The 23,931-nt window shown below is 46.2% G+C and overlaps 1 protein-coding gene across 2 annotated transcripts; it reads left to right on the plus strand.

The window, feature by feature from the left end:
• The first annotated feature begins 17,235 nt into the window (after window positions 1-17,235).
• On the plus strand, window positions 17,236-22,134 carry LOC136539527 (1-(5-phosphoribosyl)-5-[(5-phosphoribosylamino)methylideneamino] imidazole-4-carboxamide isomerase, chloroplastic-like). Of its 2 annotated transcripts, XM_066531489.1 has the most exons (8): window positions 17,236-17,339; window positions 17,420-17,478; window positions 17,723-17,930; window positions 19,232-19,317; window positions 20,116-20,217; window positions 20,587-20,720; window positions 21,350-21,398; window positions 21,873-22,134. In XM_066531489.1, exons 1-8 carry the CDS (start codon window positions 17,246-17,248, stop codon window positions 22,050-22,052), a joined length of 912 nt encoding a protein of 303 aa, XP_066387586.1. In that variant the 5' UTR covers window positions 17,236-17,245; the 3' UTR covers window positions 22,053-22,134. The 2 variants fall into 2 exon arrangements, with proteins under 2 accessions (XP_066387586.1, XP_066387585.1); XM_066531488.1 differs by lacking the exons at window positions 21,350-21,398; window positions 21,873-22,134 and adding an exon at window positions 21,289-21,337.
• Window positions 22,135-23,931: the final 1,797 nt, after the last annotated feature.

Below are 23,931 nucleotides of genomic sequence, written 5' to 3' on the forward strand. Positions count from 1 at the left end.
AAGGAACAGCATGCCCAGCACGGGACCGGGACATGCGCGCGGGGATGGACCGGCTCCAGCGTAGGCTCGGGCGCACGGGAAAGGAGAAAAAAAGGAGGGCGCCGGTGTGACCGTGGAGCAGCGGCCCGGCTTAGGACGCGAAGCTTCATGCGCAGCGGCACAGGAACGGATGTCGGCGAGGCAAACGCTTGGGAATGCAGTCCGTCGGCTACGGTCCGAAACGGACCGGGGCAGAGCACCGGCACGGACGAGAAGGGCGAGCAGGCAAGGGTGCAGGCGGCTGGAAGCGGTGCGCAGCTGCGGAACCGAGGGGCACGCATGGGGAGGAAATGAGGAGGAGCAGCGCTTACACACTGGTCCAGCGCGGCGTGGCTACAGCGTGTGCTTCGGGGAGCGGTGGAAAATGGCTTTCGTAACATTGCGGACTGTTCACGACAGCAGGCAGACCAGCAAGGCAGAGAGAACCAATTAGGTTAGAGAAACAGACACGACAGCGGCAGACAGGACGCCTTGGCCAAACGTGGCCGACAGGGTCAGGCCAGCAGCGATGCACGACGTGGTTGCATGTACACTGTGCACGAGTCAAAAGCACAGAGCCACGCTCGAACATTTTCACTTTTCCTCAGTGACAAACGCAAGAGGTCAAGATGATGCAGCCTTTTATTTTATTTTATTGTTTTATTTTCCACCCACTTTTCAGTTAGAACAAAAGTGTATTTACCCGCATGGGATGTCCGATCCGACGACTCAAATCTAGCGGGACGCGAAAGCAGCCAACGGCGCTGCGACAAAGACAATAACGCGACGAGACAACGAAAGCAGATCGCAATACAGTTCCATTGGTGATATCAAGCAAGCCCGCGTACACGGCGATGGATCCGACAACCCGACGCGACGTTAATAATTCGGATGACGGATTTATTCAGAACCAGAGACGCACCACTGTACTCAAACGTCTAGAACGATAGCGCGGCAAGGACAACAATGCGTTTAAATATATTTTCAGACTCCTACCGTGGACGTAAGAAATTGGTTGTCAAATTTTAAATCCGAGAAAAATCGTTTCAAAATTTTGACTTAAGCCTAAATCGCGGTGCTAATTAAGCGCGTAACACCAGGGGTGTTACAACCAACCCCCTTAAAAAGAATCTCGTCCCGAGATTCAAAGCAAGAACCAGAAGAGGGGAAACACGATTACATTTCATAGGCTAGGGATTACACGAAAGATTACACTACTTCAAATACCAACCACACGGGGATCTAGGGATACATGGTGAAGAGCAACTTGGTACAACCGAGACTTAATCCAGAAGTCGAGATAGACGAGGACAATGGAGAAACAACAAGATAATGATTATCCAAAACATGGCGTAGCACCAACAAATCCAGAAACAGTCGACTGAGAAGTAAAACATCACGAATCCTAAGGCCAACTAACCAAGGGAACTTGAACTTCTTCGACGAACCGGATCCTTTCTTCTTCTTAGATCACACCATCACCTTAGACAGACGAACCTAGCTTCACAACGTCGACTAGATCTCGTAGCTATGCTCCGAATACGGGGGAATGGGGATGAAGAAGAAGAGCAAGGACCAAGAGTATTTTATAGAAGCGAACAAAGAGGGGAAATAAAGGAGAAGAGAGGGGGTCTGCTCGACGAGGCAGGCATGCGGGCCGTCGTGTCACCAAAAGAAGAAAGAAAGGGAAGGGGAAATGGGGGGTCCGGTACTAGGGACGAGGCGTGAGAGTCGAGAGCCGACCGGATGCTGGGAAAAGGAGAAGTGCACAGTGCACAAAGATGGCGAGCACTGCACGATGCCGCAGCCATGCGAAATTGGGATGCTACAGATCCCAACACAGACGGCGTTCGCAGGGCACGCAGCGAAATGACCCAGCATGCGTAGCGCAGTCAACTAAGCACAGGGCTTGGGACAAGCCGTCCACTCAGGCTTTTCTATTACTCCCGGCTATCCACTACTAACCTTCCTTTACTACTCTTCTTTTTCTTTCCTTTACTTGACCACATCCGTCTTTCATGTAGACTGAGACCATGTCATACGTTCTTCCTCCAAAACCATCTCCTCTTGGTTACTAGAGAGAACACATCTGCATCACCCATTATGGATTTCCTGTTTGAACACCTGAACATTTCCAAGGAGAAAATATATAGCAAAAGTGGTATGGCGGTGTAACTTGGTACATGTACTTGGTCAACAACCTCGATACCAGCGCGTGCCGAGCAGCGTCACATGTGGCAGCTGTTCCACAGAGAGCCCTCGGTTTCGTCGTGGCACCATAAGCTTTTAACCAGGCAACTATTACCAACTTACACGCCATGAAGGCGGTGGGGTCATAGACCACAGAGTAAGGGGAGTATTGCAAGGGAAAAAAATTCAAACAACAAAGGTTCCCTCCACAACAAGGGACAAGGAATTCAAATCCAACGACGGATTTGTTTTAAAGAGATTCAAGTGTTCTGCTGGGACATCCACAATCCGTCGATACAGTGTCCTATAGTATCCAACCATGGCTGATCTACTGGTACCTGAATAGCAACTTCTCTTGTAACTCACTTAACATCGCCCTTGAAAACTTGGAGCACATCTAACGAGACTTTAAAGTAAATGAACGCAATAAACACAGTGAAATAATTAAAATGCATATTCCAACGATCTTATACGGGTACAGCGTACAGGCATTCAGGCTCACATTCATGGCCTAGCATTCACCTACGGTTGGACGATCTTAACAACTACGGACGACAACAACGACAAGAGTACAATACCGGGGACAGCAACGAAAGACACTACTACTATGGGCACAACGTCCCAAGGCAACTAGTCTACATCCTCTCGTGGCAATGGCTGAGTGAGAGGAACCAAGGGTTCTTCTTCTGACACTTCCGAGGGTGGAGGTGCGGGCGGTGCTGCAACACCGGTTCTTCTTCTCTCGGGCGGGTGGATAGGGATCCCCTCCAAGATCAGGGCATCCTGCCTTTCAGCAGCCAACGTCCTTCGTTCAGCCCTGGTGACAAGATAGCCCACCCGCAGCTGATGAACATGCCGATCTTTGGCCTCCTTTAGAGTTTCCTCCATGGCAGCCTCTCGGCTCTCAGCAGCTGCAGTGCCGGCGTGCGCTTCGACGAGCTGCACCTAGAGCATCCGGTTGAAGATCTCGGCTTCCTCGGCGCACCAAAGGCATGCCCTCAGCTCCAAGGCTTGACGGTCGTACTGCTCATCCAGAGCGAGCAGGTACGTGGTCAAGTGCACCACGGTGGGACTGTCCTCTTGCACATCTCGTCCTTGCAAAGCCTCCATGCGGGCCCTCCATGCCTACCGATTCTTGTCCAAAGGAGGAAAGAACCGCATGGGGGTACGGGCAATGGGCTCCTTATAGATCTGGCAGAGGTGCCGCAAGGCTTTGCGGGCCACAACCTGGTAGGTGTCGATGAAGCGAAACCCGATTGCGGTCACACTCCAGGCTTTAGTGAGGTCGGGGAACTCCTCACTCTTCCCGATGTAGACGGTAACCTCACACCGCTCGGTGCCATGCTCCTCATACTCACGGCCCTCATACTTGGGGCGATCATTGACTCTGAGCTTTTGCAGAGTGGCATGCAGGATTCTAGGAAAACCCTCAACGTTCATGCAGTAGGTACTAACCCAGGCTCCTGCCATCTCTGGCGGTGGTTGCAAGGAAGGTTGAGCGAAAAGCTAGCTCAAAGGAAAAGCTAAGTGAGCTAAAGTGCACCGAGTGGTGGTGCCAATGACTAAGTCAGGCTCTGCTTATAAAGGCGGAGCGCTCAGTGGTCCTAACGTGGTTCACCAGGGTTCCCACGCGAGATCACTACGGTGGATCGACCAAATTCCGCACGTTTGAGGCGAGCGACGTGCGATGCCATTACTGACTAGTATGACTACAGGGCAAGGGTCTGACAAGAGCGCAGAGAAGGGGTACAGAGAGACATGGGTCACGACCGGCGCGAACCACGAGCGAATGCGAAACACGAAGCCATAGTGCAGACCTAACGCTAGAACAGGAACGAGTCATTCATGCACAATACGACGCGCGTGGCACCTATGGATGGCGTATCTACCAGCAATACGAGCGCTATAATGCACAAACGGGATATACATGAATGCACGTCCTATACGTCCTTTCACTGTTGCCAACATATAGGGCAACCGTTCTCAGATTTTTGGCACATCGTTCTCTCCCTATAACTAGTCGATAATATCGGACTATGCTCGAGTCAGTGTACCTACAGAAAACTAGATCAATCCTATCTAAGTCAGCAAAGTGCCATCTATCCTGGGTACATAACCATAGTAATAGGGCTACTTATATAACTACGCATGCAAACATCCTAACTTTTTGCAAAAGTAGGTTGTCAATTTTTAGTTTAGAAAAGGTTTTCGAAGCCTTATTTTCCCATTTGCGCTCTGATACCACCTGTGGCAGAACCGCCTAATCTAATGCCTCATAGGAGTGCTTGTCTTCCATTAGACACTAAGCACTCGAGGGAGAACACTAAATTACTCGATTCCGTCGGGCACACCCCAGGGGAGAACCCAAAAATCTACATTTTTGCCATCAGGATCACAAATGAGAGAATAAAGCTTACATCATTCTTAACCAGTTCTTCATCACTTTACATGTACATCAGAGTATAACATTTATTGTTATAACAGCGGAATGAAATTATTTTATCAGAGTTATGAATAATTTAATGTAACAGCGGAATATAAATATGTTATCAGAATTACAGCGGAAATAAATATCTATTCATGACATGTTGAAGTATTGATATATAGCAACTATGACAACAGATTATAAACTTTCATTTATAAAAACATTCGGTGTCAGTTGTAAATAAAAACTACGATCGCAGCGTAAAGGAATCCTCGCTGAGCCCACCAGGAGGTATCCACACACAAGGATCAGCTCTAGCATCCACCTATCACTTGCAATAGGGGGAATAAAACTCTGAGTACTCAATTGTACTCAGCAAGACTTACCCATCAGGAGAAAAGAAAAGACTCCAAGGATATGCAAGGCTATTTGGCTTGTGGGTTTATTGCATTTGCAGGAAGCATTACTAAGCGTGCGTCCTTATATTCGATTTTTATTAATAGCCGTATTGGTTCATTAACTAACCATTCTATATAAGCACTTGTGCTACTTTCAAGCAGGTGGTGAGCAATCAGATTTCCTTTGTCCATCCTCCATCTTTCATCTTTCAGTTCTTACTACGATGCTAAACCGTAGACAAGCCGTACCGGATAGTCCGGCGATTCGCGAATCAATGCCCCCAGCTGGGTACCCCGAAAACACACACCCCGCTTGTATCCCGGCACAAGAAGGACCAACCCATCACTCACCTGTCCTAGGTGTCCAGGTCCCTGTCCCAACTGGGAATCCACGCCCCCGCCCCTGAGTCCCGGACTCAGCGCGGTGCAAGGACCTCCTCCACCAAAAGAAACCCTGACAGTTAGTCCGGAAAGAGACGGATCCGTGACAAGAAAGTAACAAGTCTTCCAAGGGACCATACACAAGTATGTGCTCGGGATAATAAGTCTGTGACCTGCCTAGAGTCATCTGCAGCGATCGGTCCTTAACCGACCAGACAGGGAAAAACGGTGTAACCAAGCTATGACCCGCCTCCGCGGCGACACAACTTCTTACACCCACCAATACCCAAACCACATCCCTGCCCGGCCACCATTTTCCTTTCCACCATTTGTATATTCCAAGTGATAATCATATAGTAGCATATTTCCTATATCTCGCGAGTGACAAGCAATCACTCGATTTCTACCGGAGTCTTGTAGCATAGCAATCTACACGATCCTGTCATACTAGTAAGACTCATAGGATAAAGATATATATGCAAGTGGGTTTCATTCAACACCTTAAAACTTAATGCACAATTATAATTTAAACTGCAGAAAGTAGGGGTTATGCACCGGGGCTTGCCTGGGTAAGATATATTAAAAAGTTAGTGTCTGCATCTTCAGATCATCCATCATCAACTGGATAGAAGCCCATTGCATCATCTCCCGGCGAGAATACCATTACACCATCTTTGGATTCCCAATCACCCTTCGATTGATCCGCTGATCCATCATCGTACCTATATGATATGCATGCGATGCAATGCAAAGATGTAATTAATCAACTGCAATCGCGACTCGTAAAATACGACGTACACCTCTTGAGTTAACGGGCTAGTTCTAACGATGACCGTACTAAGGTTACATGTACACGTTGTCGGATAAGGCGTTACTTCCCAAATAGTATTTCAACTATACAAACCCAAGTGGTTTCTTTATTTTATCATATCGTTAATGTTTACTCCCAGTAGGACATCATTACCTATTTAGCAACTAATTATTCTGGAGCTACAAAAGTACAGTGAGTAGATAATAATATTAGTAGTTCATTGTCAAAATTTTTAGAGTCAACACTATTACCGGTTTATCCCGGAAATTCCTACAAGTTCATCTTTTAACAATATTAAGCATTTTAAAATACTTATATAGCTCCCAAAAATATTGCCAAACTTTGTGAACAAAATATACTAACAGATAGAGCATAATTTTAGGAGACTAACAAAACTGGTTTTACCATTTTTGGGTTCCTATACCGTTTTATATTAATTTTACAATTTTACCACCGAAACTAATTAGTTAAATGTTTTCTAGAAACGAAAAGGCCGACAGTGGCAAAAACGGCCCGGCGGTGGCGAATAACCGCGCTGGCAGCCCAGGCGCACAGCGCGTGGCCCAAGCGCTAGCAGCGGCCCAGCCAGGCGTCGCGTGGCCCAGCGGCGTGGCCATCGGCCGGCCTAGGCGCGGGACAGCACGCACGGCCCAGCAGCGCAAGAGTAGCCCAGGTGCTGCAGTCCTCGGTAGGCCAGCTCAGCGCGCGCACAGCGGCAAGCCGACCTAGCACAGGTGGCCCAGCGGAAACCGGTAGACGGCCTAGGCGGGGACTAACGGCCCACGAGCGCGCTCGACCGGTGGCCCAGCCACGGTGGCCATAGGCTAGCCCAGCGCTTGGGCGCGGACGGCGTCGAGTAACAGGGCAAGGTCGCACATGCCCGTCCGTGTGCAGACCGATGGTGGTGGCCGTTCATCGGGGCGACGAGCTCGTTCCGGCGCAAGGATACGTACTAGAACCAAGACGACATGCGATGAGCAATGGGGGCTTACCATAGTCCTAGTCACGGAACAGTTCAAGGTGGAAAGGGCTAGAGCTACGCTGGCCTCGTGCGCAGCAATGGTGGCGCCGGTGCACCGCGACGACAGCAGCGTTCCTGCTGCTACGAAGACCCGCCGGCGAAACTGCTTCACGGACAAAGCCGTGACATCAGTGCGGAACCAAAACATCAAGAATCAAACAGAGGAAGCAAGGAAGGAGAGGAAACCATGGCCGAGCTCAGTGCAGTGCCCATGGTGGCCAGCGGCAACGGCGATGCTTCGTGCGAGCTCTCTGATGGACGATTTCCACCACGATCGACAGCAGTGACAAGCTAGGGACCTCGGGCACCAGTGAGCGCAAGGAATTTGAGGGAAGCGCTTCGTGCACGATGAATTTTGGAAGGGGAGGAAGTGCGGCCACGACGCGCCAAGGAACAGGATGCCCAGCACGGGACCGGGACATGCGCGCGGGGATGGACCGGCTCCAGCGTAGGCTCGGGCGCGCGGGCAAGGAGAAAAAAAGGAGGGCGCCGGTGTGACCGTGGAGCAGCGGCCCGGCACAGGACGCGAAGCTTCACGCGCAGCGGCGCAGGAACGGATGTCGGCGAGGCAAACGCTTGGGAACGTAGTCCGTCGGCTACGGTCCAAAATGGACCGGGGCAGAGCACCGGCACGGACGAGAAGGGCGAGCAGGCAAGGGTGCAGGCGGCCGAAAGCGGTGCGCAGCTGCGGAACCGAGGGGCACGTGTGGGGAGGAAATGAGGAGGAGCAGCGCTTACGCACTGGTCCAGCGTGGCGTGGCTACCAGCGTGTGCTGCGGGGAGCGGAGGAAAATGGCTTTCGTAACATTGCGGACTGTTCACGGCAGCAGGCAGACCAGCATGGCAGAGAGAACCAATCAGGTTAGAGAAACAAACACGACAGCGGCAGACAGGACGCCCTGGCCAAACGTGGCCGACAGGGTCAGGCCAGCAGCGATGCACGACGTGGTTGCGTGTACACTGTGCACGAGTCAAAAGCACAGAGCCACGCTCGAACATTTTCACTTTTCCTCAGTGACAAACGCAAGAGGTCAAGATGATGCAGCCTTTTATTTTATTTTATTGTTTTATTTTCCACCCACTTTTCAGTTAAAACAAAAGTGTATTTACCCGCATGGGACGTCTGATCCGATGACTCAAATCTAGCGGGACGCGAAAGCAGCCAACGGCGCTGCGACAAAGACAATAACGCGACGAGACAACGGAAGCAGATCATAATACAGTTCCATTGGTGATATCAAGCAAGCCCGCGTACACGGCGACGGATCCGACAACCCGACGCGACGTTAATAATTCGGATGACGGATTTATTCAGAACAAGAGACGCACCACTGTACTCAAACGTCTAGAACGACAGCGCGGCAAGGACAACAGTGCGTTTAAATATATTTTTAGACTCCTGCCGTGGACATAAGAAATTGGTTGTCAAATTTTAAATCCGAGAAAAATCGTTTCAAAAATTTGACTTAAGCCTAAATCGCGGTGCTAATTAAGCGCGTAACACCAGGGGTGTTACAACCGGAGCGTCCGGTCACCCCGCAGATTGTGGGGGTACTTTTGCTCATTCCAATAGCTGAGAAACACCTTTGAGAGTGCCAAGAAGAGCAAGGTCCTAGTGAGGTAATTGAGATTTGAGAATCCTAAAGAGAGCCCTCATTAGTGAGATCAAGAGTAGCAAAGTGTGCATCCATCCTTCTCATTAGGCTTATCGTAGTCAAGTGAGAGTTCGTGCTTGTTACTCTTGGTGATCGTCATCACCTAGACGGCTTGGTGGTGATTGGAGAGCTTGGTGATCATTCGGCGGAGCTTGTGGATGACCCAACTCAAGTTATGAGCGGTTGTGGGTGATTCACCGCGACGGAGTGTCGAAGAATCAACCCGTAGAGAGCACTTGATCCTTGCGCGGATCAAGGGAGAGCTACACCCTTGCGCGGGTGCTCCAACGAGGACTAGTGGGGAGTGGCGACTCTCCGATACCTCAGCAAAATATTGCCGCGTTCCTCCTTCTCTCTTTACTTTGAGCATTTACTTTGAGCAATTTAATTCTTATCATTTATATTCCTAGAATTGTCATGCTAGAGTAGGATTGGAACTTAGGGTGCTAAACTTTTGAGCGTTAGATCAATAGAAGCACTTTCTTGGTACAAGGGGTTAATTGGGCTACCCGTAGAGTTTAATTATTGCAAAGAAATTTAGAATTAGCCCAATTCATCTCCCCTCTTGGACATCTTGATCCTTTCACCAGACCAGGGCGGGGCGAGGGCTCCATGGGCGGAGCTCGCCGTGGAAGCCGGAGATCGAGGAGAGGAAGAAGGAGGCCGCCGTAGCCACGCTAGGGTTTCGCGGAGCTCCGTGGCCTCGGCCATTAGGTAGACATGTCCTAAATTTTTACTTAATTCATTCCAAATTATAATTCGTTTGACTTTTTTTGACTCCAAATTTGACCACTTGTCTTATTCAAAAAATTTGTGCAAACATAGTCAAATTTAAGTCATTCTTGAAAAACTTTTGTTAATAAAGCAAGCCATAGCAAAAGAAGTGATATTTTGCACAAGTTTTCAATGGAGGATCATATGACATATACACTTTGAACTCTAGCTCATTTCCACAACATTCTTGTTACCACCAAAACCAAAATCAAACAGGTGGGTATCCATGAATACCTTTTTGTTACCATCAAACCAACTGGTCAGAAAAGGAAGCCAAGCTCACTACAGCAAATAGGCAAAGCAATGAGATGAGATCCGCAATTCCAAAATAAGCTCAATTGGTACATGATATAGTTTCCTGGATACCACTAGTATAATGTCCGTGCTAACGCTACGGATTTTTCTTGAGAATGTCTCTTAAAACAATAAAATTATTTTTGCATAGTCTAATGTAAAAACAATTGTACTTGAGTCTACGTATAATTTTCTAATATTATGACCATCTAAGTTACATTTTGCCTAACTCCTTAATCATCTCTTGAAGATATACAGAATCATCTTGTATCTAACTCTAACAAAACAAAAACTAGAGTCACCATGATTATTATATTTACGATTACTCCCTCCGTCACTAAATAACCGTCGCTGTTGGTGTGAGTGCTATAAATTTGACTCGATTTGTAGAAAATACGTACAATATTTGTATCCCTAAATAAATTTATAAAAAATTAGATTCAAAAACCTTTCTAATGATACGAATTATGTACCATAAGTATTAATATTTTTAATATATATTTAGTCAAAGTTATTTCTCATGAAGCGAAAACGACATATACTTAGGGACAGAGTGAGTACATGTGTTCCACAGTTGAAAGACTATGTACTTAAATTATTGCGTTGAATACACATGATGAAAATAAAATAAATAATAATTTTCATCTATCAGCAGCACCATTTGATCATGTATGACCATGACTACAAGAAATTATGATTAAAAGGGACAAATAATGCAGCTTAAATTTACTTCCAAGTTTGAACAGGATAATAAATCATTTCTATAAGCTCAAAATTCTATTTCGATCTGCTAGTTTTTTTAATATAAATACTTGCGAAAGGGCCCATCTAGTCTAGTGGTTATAAGAGCCTCAATAGCACCTCAGGTCCTGAGTTCAACTCTCTATGGGAGCGAATAATTCAGGATTTAACCGCATTGTGCTTTCAGTCGTAGACGATGTTTTGGTCAGCGAGGCACCTGTAATAACTTCGTCAATATCGAGGATTTATCAGCTAAGTTTTCGAAGATGCTCATAAAAATAGAATTTACTTACGTACAGTGTCTGTGTTTGTACCTCAAGATGCAGGCGGGGCTAGTTTTTAACGTAACCCGCCCGCTCGCCCCGCAAAACTGGGCTTCGTGGCTGTTGTGGACCAGCTGCAATTTTTTTCATGGCCTAAACACTTCCAACCCTCCAAATCCGTTGGGCGAGCGAGAAGCCTCGCAACAACCCGCAAGACCCGCAACAACCTCCTCTGCTCTCCCTTCCGGCTCGTCCTGAACCCTACCGGCCCTCCCGTTCAAGCCGCGCGCGGCCACGCTCGACGTACACGCTGGCCGCACCGCCGCAGGCTGCGCTCCCCGTTTGCGCAGGTCGCGTGCCCGTGCCGTCGCCGTGCCTCCGCCCCGGCTGTGCCACCGGCAGGCTGCGCTCGGCCGCGCCGCCGTGCTTGCCCGCTGTCCATGCTTGCCCGCTGTCCACGCTCTCCCACACTCGCTGGAAAAACGGCAGTAGCCCTAGCAGGCATGCTGGGTGACCAGCGGTACGACGGCGCTGTGGTACAGTGGCAAGGCAACAACGGCACGACGAGCATGGAATACAGGCGGCAGGGAGGAGAACATACTGGCTGAGAAATCCGCGGCCGTCCGTGCCGCGCTGCTTTTGTTTTGGAACTCGAGATTTGGAAGAGCACGGGAACCTCCGAGGTCTGAGCGTTGGGGACGAACTGAAGAAATCGCTTTTGTGGAACGGGAAGAGTCGCTGCGAACTGCGATATATGCAGCCGTGCAATAGGTCGTGTACCACGACGCTTTTTCAGGGGGCTTTTTCAGGAAGGCGCTGGAAACAACCCTAGCGCTGGCTCGTGCTCTAGCCGTTGGATCAAAATAGGAGAGCAATCGAACGGCTGATATTTAGTGTATACGTGGCCCTACGAGCGCTCGATTTCAGCCCGATGCCAAGGTCACGATTCGTCTTATAGAGATTTATTTATAGTATATACTAGCAAAAGTACCCGTACATTACAACGAGTCACTATTTTCATTCTTAAATTATTACTAGGTAGCGTGCCCATATGTTGCTACGGAATAGCTAACAATTTATACTAAAAACACATGGATCGCACGATACGATACAATAACAATTTAATGATGCTGCATAATCTGTTTTGCCAAGTTACTTATGGTCAGTTATTCATTCATGTAGTAGGCTTACCCTTTTCTCATCTTCTGATTAATTTTTTGCTTCTCTAGGTGCTATGATAGGTATAGTACCTGTTAGCTATATGTTTTAGATTGTAATGCATTGATGTGTTTGTTAACCTTCAATTTTGATTGCTTGTCTGTCCCTAATTTGCTACTCTGATGCATGTCCAGTTGGATGTTGAAGTTGTGCACCGTTCCTTATATATTATTGATTTTTTTCAGGAAAGTCCACGCTTACAGATTCCCTTGTGGCAGCTGCTGGGATTATTGCCCAAGAACTTGCTGGTGATGTTCGCATGACTGATACTTGTGCAGATGAAGCAGAGCGTGGTATTACAATCAAATCCACTGGTATCTCTCTTTACTATGAGATGACTGATGAGTCACTAAAGAACTACAAGGGCGAGAGGGATGGTAACCAATATTTGATCAACCTTATTGACTCACCTGGGCACGTCGATTTTTCTTCGGAAGTTACAGCTGCTCTTCGCATCACCGATGGTGCTCTGGCGGTGGTTGACTGTATTGAAGGTGTCTGTGTGCAAACTGAAACTGTGCTGCTTCCTTGAGCTTCAGGTTGAGTCCGTGGAACACTTGTCCGTCTTGCGGGTCTTGCGAGTTTTGCATACAAGTTTGTTGTGTCCGCGGAACACTTATCCGCGAGATCCGCAGCTTTATGGCAAACCACAAGCCCGCTAATAAACTTTACGGCAAGCGAGGTGGTTTAGCGACCGGCCGCGATCGAGCCCGCCTGCAAGTTGATTTGTACCGTGTAATCCCTGCACCTAAAAAGTTCCTATGCTTATCGTCTGCTGCCCCGCTCCGGCCTGCAGTCCCGCCAGGAAAGCGAGAAGCCGTAGTCGTCGTAGAGCAAGCCGGCGAGGTCCTGGTCGGGGAGCAGGGTGGCGATGCCTTATGCCGTGATGCGCCTAGCGCCTGTATCTCCGCCCGCCCGCCGAGAAGCCGTAGTCGTTGTGCGCCGCGCCCGTGCGCCCGATGGCCGGCAGCCGCTTCACGGCCACCACGGCGCTCCCCGGCGGCATCGCGCCCTTGTACACGATCCCGGACCCGCCCTTGCCGATCACGTTCTTTTCATTGAGGCAGTCCAGCACGTCGTCCACGGCGAAATCGAGACGCTGGAACGCCATGAGCCGCCATGCGCGCGCCTCGGCGGACCGCTTCAGCGACCGCGCCTTCAACACGGCTGCGTCCGCGAAGATGATGGACAGCGCGACGCCGTGGGAGCGGCACGGGGAGAGGAACGCCCCGCAGAGCCTAGCGTTGCCGGCAAACGAAGTGACGTTGAAGTAGGCAAACTGACCGGTGGACGGGACCTCGCCGGAGAGGAGCGACAGCGCCTTCAGCACGGCCGCGGGCGCGAAGATGATGGACAGCGCGACGCCGTGGGAGCGAGGAACGGTCCGCAGAGCCTAGGCCGGCCAGGGTGACGGCGTCGCATGGACGGAACCGTGCGGGGCGAGGCCGGGCTGTCGCTAAGGGAGCCGGCACAGGGGCAGTGTTGCAGGGCTTCCGCGGCGCAAATCCGAGAAACGTGCGGGAGAGGAAGAGACGGAGACGAAGACGCTACGTGCATTTTTGGCTCCGTTTCCTCGAGCTTATTCAGCACTATTTTTAGTTATAAAATAATTTTTTTTCTCATAATATTTTATTATAGACATCAGCATAAGCTAAATTTCAATATAAACCAAATAAAATGAAAAAAATAAGAAACGAAAAAAACCCTAATTTTTTTTTTGAAAATCTTCAAGATAATAAATGTTCATGTCTTTCTAGAACTGTCGCGCGGTCAAGCCTCAACAACGGCTTCTCCGAGCGGCAGCTTCGGGTCGGTGTACCACGCCAAGCTCCCCTACAGGTGCGAGGTGGCCATCAAGCGGCCAAAGTGCAGCGGCATCCGTGGTTGTCGGCAGCGTCGCTTCGACGCAGATCTCGCATTTCGCACGGAGCTTCTGTTGCTGTTACGCGTGAACCACCGCAACCTGGTGCAACTGCTGGGCTTCTGTTATGAGCGCGGCGAGCGCATCCTGGTGTTTCGAGTTCATGCTCTCCATGGCGCGCTTCACAACCACCTCCACGGTAACCGCCGCGACGGCTCACTTGTCGCGGCTATCAATGCACAACGCTTCACGGCGTGGCACCACCTAGGCTACACCATACTACGCATCAGCTCCTCCTCTTACGACGCCTCTAGGTCCAGCAACATATGACCTCTTGCGTAGTAGCCTCCAACAACATGAGACCGCGTTCAGGGACTCTGATAAAAATGGCGGCTAGGGCTATGTCATCCGCGATGAAAGTGGCGAAGTGATTCAATCATGGTCTGGAAGGGTGCCGTTTGCGATCAATCTGATACAAATGGAGCTTATTGCAAGCATTGAAGGAGTGAAGGCGGCGATATCCCACGGCGTCAACAATATCATCCTGGAGACTAATGCACAACAGGTGGTGTGGGCAATACAGGGTGATGATTTCAAACTTGCAGTGGTGGGTGGCTTAGTCCATGAGCTCAAAGATTTGGTGGTAGAAATTTTTGCATCTTTCCTTGTCATATATGCTCCATGTGATTGTAATAGGGTAGCACATGAGCTTGCTTCTATAGCGAGTAGAGCCATGATTTAGCGCCCTTAGTGTTGGCCGATGTGCCAAATTGTGTTATGGTTTTGATGTCAGGCAATTTAGCTGACATGGTTGAGTAATGGAACGAAAATTCCTATAAAATAAAGTACCGGACGCTGGTGACCTGGTGCGTGACGACCAACGTTGATGCATGACCACGTTGACACGAGGATATGTGACGTCATTACACTCATTTTCCCTTACAAGATAACTGAAAAAATACGATCGTATATGTACATATGCATTGACTAAAAAAAACCTAAGTGTCAAATCATTGTCTTATTCACGCATATATCTAGTAAAAAAAAGACTTTGATTTTTAGGGCACGGGCGGACCTAATGGGCTGCACGGGTATGCCCTGCCATACCTGGCCCAGCCCAACTATGACAGTAACACTGAGGAATTTGTTCCACTCCATTCTTTTCCTCCTTGCAGCTCTTGCCCTATCACGCTGACTGGCCGCGGCAACGGTGGTGGTAAGCGTGGTCTCTCATCCCTATATCCTCTCGTCTGCATATCGGTGGCTTGGAGGCCTATGCAGCATGGATACGGATACGCGGATCGGTATCGGGAGGATACGGATACGCGGATACGACAATTTTCTAAAAAATCCGATACGCGGATACGTTTTACTATTTTAAAATTAAAAAGATAATAATGCATATTAAAACTAATAACAATAAAACATTGCAGTCTACTTAACTACTTAAGTTCTATTATTCGTTTTACTATTAATAAATGTCATTCAGGCTCGCATCAACTCCCTGTTTCCTCATTTGTTTCACTCTCATCCACATTCCACAACATCAAGCTGCAGAGTAGATCGAGAACGGAAAAAGGAGACGCCATCTACTCATATTTGGAGACGCCAGACGCCATCCACTGCATACAAAGAAAATCAAGAAGAAATTAAGAAATGCAAAAACAGAGTAGATCGAGAATGGACAGAGGAAGAGGAAGTGCGGACCAAAGAAATCAAGCAACAATAAGTCATGAACTGCAGAAATATAGTAGATCGAGAACGGGGAAGGGGATGAACTCACGGGAGGTCGAACTCACGGGAGGTCGCTGGACGCCTGGATCCATGTCGCGGGGACAGAGACGTTGCCGGCGGCCAGCGAGCAGGGGCGGAGGCTCGTCGCCGGCGAGCGGGGGCAAAGGCTCGTCGCCGGCAGCCGCTAGCCGCTGGGGATCCAGATCCGCCGTCCGGGCAGCCCAGGCCGGCGCCATGGCCGCCGTCGAGGAAGGAAAGGGGCCGCCGCCGCCGCCGGGCACCCTCACGGCCGGACGCGATGCCCCAGGCGCGGGGGCGGCAGATCCAGCTGAGAGGACGCCGAATCCGCGCACCCCCGGGCCGAGAACCCGCCGGCAGCCGCCGCCCCATGCACACCGAGCTCAGGAGCACCTCCGGCCTCCAGGAGAGAGAGAGAGGGGTGGGGAAGAAGAGGAACGAGCAGGACGAGGCATCACCGCGCGTGTTCGCTGGAGGCGGCGTGAAGTGCGGGAGTGCGGGCGTCGGGGGCTCCGGGGCTGGCTTTGGGGACAGAGGAAGGGAGTGCGCGAGTGTTTGTTGGGCTGGGCCGTATCGAACAGGCAGATACGTATCGGCCGACGTACTCAATATTCACGAAATTAATAAAAAATCGGATACTCTTTGGATACGTATCCATCACGTATCGGACGCGTATCCGTATCGGATACGTATCCGATACGGGATACGGCACCTCCCTGGCGTATCCGTGTTACATAGTTGGAGGCTCATGCTTGCTCGCGCTCCTAATTTACTTTCGAGGCTTTTAGTTGTGTGCCATTATAAAAGTTGGTAATTATCTACAAGCCATTAAAAAAATTGAGTTGCCCTCCATGCCACTTCCGTCAGATTTGACTCTAACGGCAAACCGCGGTTGTGAAAATTCCAAAATACCTTGAGGTCTGAATATGCAATTAATTTTTTTGGGCATCTTAATGACCTCAAATGAAAAAACTTAAAACTAGAAGGTTGTAGATTTCGACAATATCTATAATTTTTGTATAAAAATTATCTTCATTTAATTATGTACAAAAAAATATGATTTGATATTATTAATGTCTTAGAAAAATCACATTTTCTGTACGGAATCAAATGAAGATAGTTTTTATAAAAATATTGTAGATCTCGACGAGATCTACAACTTTCTAGTTTTGAGTTTTTTCATTTGAGATCATTAAGATGCTAAAAAAATTAATTGCATATTTAGACCTGAGGGTATTTTTGACTTTTCACACCCGCAGTTTGACACCGTTAGAGCCAAATCTGACAGAAGTGGCGTGGAGGGCAAAAGAGTTCAGAGCAATGGCACCTGTGAGAACTCAACTTTTTTAATGGCTTGTGGATAGTTACCAACTTTTATAATGGCACACAAGTAAAAGCCTCTTTACTTTTGCTCTCATTCTCTTCTTACCACAGTGCCAGAGGATGGCGTCGAAATGTGTGACGTGGGTACCGTCTCCACGGCGTGGCTTGGTGGGTTCGTGGCTTTCGGTCCGCCCGGCGAAATGCGGTGCATCGGGTAGGTAACTATGTATATGTATTCTTCTTCGTTTTGCCGTCGTCTGTGCCTTGATATAAATGGGTCGTGCATTCCTGCAGGAGGACGGGTTGTTGTGTGCGCAGCCGTTAGCTTCAGACCATGCATCGACATTCACAAGGTGCATAGAAATGGTTCCTTTGCTTTGTTCTGATATTATACTTATGTGTGTGAAAAAAAAAATACTGTGGTCAGCTCTACACTTCTACATGATTGTGAATTGGTGCCCCGTTGTGTCATACTAGGCTGTGTACTAATGGTGCTAAAATTACCGAATTGTGGCAATGAGTAGTCATCTAAGTTCAGTGTTCAGACACCTCACACCTGTGGCTGTAAAAGTACCGTTTATCTTATTAAATTTTCAGGGGAAAGTTAAACAGATTGTTGGTTCTACTCTTCGGGATTCATCCAATGATGGCATGGAACTTGTGACAAACTTTGAATCAGACAAATCTCCTGCAGAATTTACAAAATTATATAAAGAAGATGAACTTCTTGGAGGACATGTTATAATGCTTGGCGCAGATCCTGCAAGCCAGGCTGCTGCACTGGAGGCACTACATGCATATCCTGGTGAGAATTTATTATCTAGTTGCTGCAAGAACTGTGATTGCTCATTGGGTGTTATGGGGCATCAATTAGGGGCCCAGGGGCCACAGGATCAATTAGAGGGATTTGATCAGTTAGAGATAGGATTAGATTAGATTTGGGTCAATTAGAGATAGAATTGGATATGATTTGTTATGATTTGATTGGCCTTCGTTAGGTGGCCAGGAGTCCTCTCGATATAAAGGGAGGTGATGTACCAAGGAGAAAGCAATGAAGAAAGAACAAACAATCAAATTCCCCCAAATACTCTAGTCTCCCTCCACGCTGACTTTGCCCCATAACATTGGGTTAGCCTCTTGCGTTTGGCTGTTTGCTCTTATTAGTCTTATTTGTAGTAACACTTATTGTTTGCCCCTTGTCTCTTATTGGGTGCTCTGGATGTTGCATATGCTAACATGCATAAGAATCAAAGTATTTATTTTAAAATAGCAGATCGAAATATCAGGTAGAATTTTGAGACCTATAGAAATGATTTATTATCCTGTTCATACTTGGAAGTAAATTTGCTCTTAACAAAGCACCATAAGCTGCATTACTTGTCCCTTTTAATCATAATTTCTTGTAGCCATGGTCATACTCATACATGATCAAATGCTGCTGCTGATGGATAAAAATGATTTTTTATTTCATTTTCATCATCTGTATTCGACGCAATAATTTAAGTATATAGTCTTTCAATTGTGGAAACATGTATGTCGTAAATAATTATGGTGACTCTGTTTTTTGTTTTGTTAGAGTTAGATACAAGATGATTCTGCATATGCATACTGATTTATGGTATCCAAGAAACTGTATTATGTACCAATTGAGCTTATTTTGTCAAATATACGACCTTTGTACAGGATCATGAAATTTACTGAACAGAAAGGTGGTATTTGTTGTACAATTAAGTTCATTGTGTTAATTTCCTTTCCGATAGGCCTCCACTACAAAAAGTAAATATAAAGCTAGGCTGGTGATGATTTACACATCAACATATTAGCCTCCCACCCTGTAGATGGCTTTTGTCTAGTAGTATTAGGTGATACTCAATGTACTTCAGTTACACTTATCTTCGTTGATACCCTAATTTCTTTGAGATTACAGGGTAAAGTATTATCTCAATCCTGTGCTCGTTTAGTTCTCTACAGTCACAACCAACAGCCTTCTTGTGATGGAGACTTTTGCATCTTCTAGTGATTCTTCTGTTAGTATGGTTTGTTTCTACTGTAAGCCATGAGATGCCATCAATGACAAACTGCAATGAACATGGGCTATCATACTAGGTGGCTTGCAAGTTGGAGGTGGAATAAATTTGGAGAATGCAATGTCTTACCTTAATGAAGGGGCCAGTCATGTGATAGTGACCTCTGTACGTGCTCATGCTCTAAATCTGTGTAAACTTTGCTATTCTTTTTTTTCTTCATCATGTGACGTATCGTGTAAATGTTTTTGGCTAGTCTGTACTTCTGTATGAAGATATAATTTGGGCCTATCTCCATTATATTCATATTCCTATTTGCTTTCGTTGGTCTAAAGATACCACTGTTTCCTCAAAAGCCTGCATCTCTTGTCAGAACAAGGTTTATAACAATCCTATCTCCAGTCACTGATGCATCACATCTTCCTTATTACTCTCTTGTCCAAGTTTCTACACCACATTTTGTTTATTCCTTCATGCCAATGTGATTTGCATCTTGGCTGCCTCGATTTCGTCTTGATGGACATGCAAGTTTGTAGTCGGATTGCTGCTGTTGAGGAATACTTTATCGCCATTCTTGGACAGCCCCTATTCCACATTGGGCTTGTCAATATTCTTACCATGGCTTGGTCAATACCCTTAGTCGCCCATCCTCGCTGTAAGTCTCATCTCTGGATGCCACTTAGAACTTTGGTGCAAGTAGATGATGTTATCACTTTTCAGCTGCTAGTATTGATGATTCTCTGCTAATAACACCTGTATCTTCTGCTTAAGCAACCTTCGATGACAGTCCTAAGCTATCTTGTTCTAATGTGGAGGTGAAAGCTTTTCCCCCCTTATTGCACTTGTTGCTTTGTTTGATAGTTATCATCGTTGGATATTATTCTTTGCACAAACATGCTTTCACTGCAGGTTGCCTTGTATATTATTTGAGTATCTGTAACTCATGTATTCGAGTCTTTTATGTAGTATGTGTTTAGCGATGGCAAGATGAACATTGAAAGGCTGAGAAAACTTGTCGAGCTGGTTGGGAAACAGAGGCTTGTGCTGGACCTTAGCTGTCGAAAAAAGGTACCAAGTACATAGGGCAATTATGTTAATTTTCATTTTATGATGCTAGATTCATGTTTTGGTTCTTTTGCGTCTGTGGAAACAAGTGAACAATGTGGGGTTGTGATTTGCTGAATATGCTAATAATATATGCGAAATGCAATGAAAGAGATCGAGTGAAGTAATCATTTCAACTATTTTATTTGAACTGTGGTAGATGCATTCTTATGTGTACACTCTTTTTGTGGTCACAAATGGTACTCTTCATTGCATTTTCTTTACGTGATCAGAGAAAGAAAGCAAGCATATTCCTTGTACAGACACTTTTTTCATCTTATTTTCCACTCTTTCAATCTTTGATTATCTTCTAACCATATTGTTCCTGGTTAGGATGGCAGATATACCATTGTAACTGACAGGTGGCAAAAGTTTAGTGATGTGTTTGTGGATAAATCGACATTAGAATATCTCGCTGCCTTTGCAGATGAGTTTTTGGTTCATGGTGTTGATGTGGAGGGCAAAAGGTGCAACTATGTTCCTTGTTATCAAGTCTTTCTTTTATTGATAGAAATTCATATTGCAACATTGACATGACCATATGGGACAAAATTGCTTTGCAAGTTGTCATATCTAATTATTCTGGCATATATATATGATGGACCAGCTTTTATATACCGATTTGAAGTTTGAATTGTTTCTTTTTTGAGCTTTTTTATATAGATATATATTTTGCCCTACCATTGAAATTAATCTGCTGCTCCCAAATGAAAATCATACTACATATGCTCTCTTTTTTGTGAGTATCAACAATAACAAAAAAAAGCTTTTTATCCCAAACAAGTTGGGTACATAAACTGCCAACAAAGGGAAGTATAAAATAAAAGGCATTAATAATTGTAATAGTACTAGGGGATCTAAAACCTAGCTCTTTGTTTGGAGTTTAATGTAAAGTTTGATCTAATTCTCTGTTTAGATTGATTATCACTTTGTATTATCTAATTAATTTCCATATTCATCCATGTTAAGTACTCTAACTCATCGAAACTTGATTTCTTATTTTCTGAAATCTTGTTGGTAATCCTGCTCTTGCAGTGTGAAATTTGCTATTGTCCAGTTACCCTGATTCTATTTTAAGCTAGGATGTGAATTACAGGTTAGGGATTGGTGAGGAACTTGTGGAACTATTGGGGCATCATTCACCAGTGCGTACAAACTTCAAATTTGAACTTCCAGTTTTCTTTTCTGGATCTTCCTTTCATTATTTATATATTTTTCTCCTGTTTACTGCATACTGTAATCTTCACTAATTTTACAGCTTATGCTATGCTGTCAGCAAACTATACCAAAGTAGGAAGCAAAGAATACCCCTGTATTCTTTTTTATAGCAAATATTTTGTGATGGTGATTATTATTTCAAAAGCAATAAACTAACTTGACTGTGGTCATAATTTAAAATTCTCTTTAGTCTTTCTACAGGATTCGGTCAAGTCAAATCAAAGACTAGTTGATTAGCCATCTTTCCATGCTTATTTCTATTGAGCTCAAAACTATCATGCGCAATAACTCATGAAGATTATCAACAAATGAAATTTTAATATATTTCTGTGCAGATATCTCTATGTTTTTGTGTTTTTGTTCCTGTTTCTAAGCTCACAGCTGTTTTTTTGACTCTGTAGATCCCAGTAACTTATGCTGGGGGTGTATCAACAATGGATGACCTAGAGAGGATAAAAAAAGCAGGCAAAAGTCGAGTAGATGTAACTGTTGGGAGTGCTCTAGATATATTTGGAGGAGATTTGCCCTACAAAGATGTTGTCCTTTGGCACAAGAAGCAAAGTATGGTTGGCCAAGTGTGAAGGAACATGTTGTATTGATCAGTATTACCAGTTCATATGGTTCAACCTTTGGCACAGTATACTTTCTAAACATTCTGTTGCAAATAATTCAGTTGGTCTTCAGTGAATACTTGCATTCTAGTTTCTAAATTCCTCGTTTTAGAAAAAAAGTGCCAATTATAGCTATTTTTCTTAAATCGTTCGATTTATTTAACGTTGATGCTAAACTTGGACTCTGCCTTTTACCATTCATATTCTCCTATTTAATTCGAAATTTTGAATCCAAAAAACATAGCCTTGTTTGGATCGCTTGTCTGAGAATGGATTTTATGCTTATGAAGATTTTTTGGTAAGCTGCAGTCTGAAGAAGGTATTTGACAATCTTATTGCATATGGATTCTCTGTTCTGGTTTGCTATACCTGATGTCTATTCGACCTATTCGATTTCTTTTACCAAGACGTAGACGAGTACCTGAAAATTTGCACCAGACAGTTTGGATGGTAAAATTGCCTATGAATCTCTAGGGGCAAATTAACAGTTTGATTTTAGTTAGATGGCTGCCGAACAAGAATTCACTCTTCTTTATTCACGTCTTGAGTGCTTGGAGTCTGGACTTGATACAACAAGCATATATTGTTCTTTATTCGGTTTTATCGTTGCCGTTTCTGGTGCCTTGTCGTTCCGTGCTGCAAAATGGTCGCTTATATTACGGCCGCCTGCTTCTCGCAGTCCAGCTCATCAGACTCGTGCTCTTTGCCATCCGCTATGTTCTTTGTCGTCCTTGCCCCATAGCAATACGTGAAGCCCCAGAATCACAAGCACCCCTCCAACTACGCCGCAGATATTAGCAACAACTAACGAGCTGAGGTTCAACAACTAACGTGAAGCCACTGATTATCATGGAAGCTTGCAGTAAACAATTGATCACCCTGAAAGCCTTATTACATTCTTTTGGAGTGTCAACAGGATTGAAGGTTAAATTATTCTTTTGGAGAGTTCAGGAAAGTTTTCGGTAGCAAAGGCATACAAGCACCTCAGTGCTCAAGGAGCAGTTCATCCAGGGTTCAAATGGATTTGGAATAGTTCCTGTCAAAACAAGCATAAAGTCTTCTGCTGGCTCATCCTGAAAGATAGATTAAGCACCATGGAGATGCTCAAGAGGAAAAACATGGAACTGCAAGACTAATGGTGCACCTCCTCTTCCATTGCTTTGCTTCAGCTTGCTGGGCTTGGTTACAAATTCAAGTTCTCCCTCACTTGGACCTTTTCCAACCATCGACATCCATGCCGTCAGTGATAGCTTGCTTGGCTGGGTACCTCTTTATAGACGACACCTATAATTTGGGGGCAGAGGGTGGTCACTGTTGTATTACTTGTTGCTTATTGTTGTACCAGTAGCTGGACTGGAATGAAGAGGCAGGCCAGGGACCTGCAAGATGCAGCGGATTGGCCAGCATATGCAGCTTGCCAAATGCCAACGCAAGGAGTGATCTTTTCACCCAGCTCTCATGTGCCACCGCAACGCTGCCACCGGTGCCGTGGCGTGTATGTGAACGGGAGCCCTCCAAAGCCTCTTCACGGCCGCTCCTCTGTACAGGCTGATGGTGGTCACCCCGGCAAACGACACCATGGTCCCTGCGATCTTCGCCACTCGACAGCCCTTGCAGGGTCTTGATGTCTACGATCTCTATCCTGATCGATGAACATGACATGAGGCAGCCAAATTAACCAATTGTTGAAATTCAGTTCCTCTGATGCAGGACTGCATGCAAGCAGACTTGCAGATTATGGCCCCGTTTGGATGACAGAAACATTTCGGATTCTTAATAGAATCACTAGAATCGCTGCAAAACACCTAAATAGGTGACAAAAACGTTTCTGATTCTCAGCCAAACGTTT

Source organism: Miscanthus floridulus, chromosome 2, assembly GCF_019320115.1.
Source record: "Miscanthus floridulus cultivar M001 chromosome 2, ASM1932011v1, whole genome shotgun sequence".
Lineage (NCBI taxonomy): Eukaryota > Viridiplantae > Streptophyta > Magnoliopsida > Poales > Poaceae > Miscanthus > Miscanthus floridulus.

Excerpts from the sequence above, each read along its gene's own strand:
- LOC136539527 (XM_066531489.1), top strand. The coding sequence starts at position 17,246 with ATGGCGTCGAAATGTGTGACGTGGGTACCGTCTCCACGGCGTGGCTTG. Across the intron at positions 19,318-20,115 it reads GTCATGTGATAGTGACCTCT|TATGTGTTTAGCGATGGCAA; the intron begins GTACGTGCTCAT and ends TCTTTTATGTAG. Across the intron at positions 21,399-21,872 it reads TATTGGGGCATCATTCACCA|ATCCCAGTAACTTATGCTGG; the intron begins GTGCGTACAAAC and ends TTGACTCTGTAG.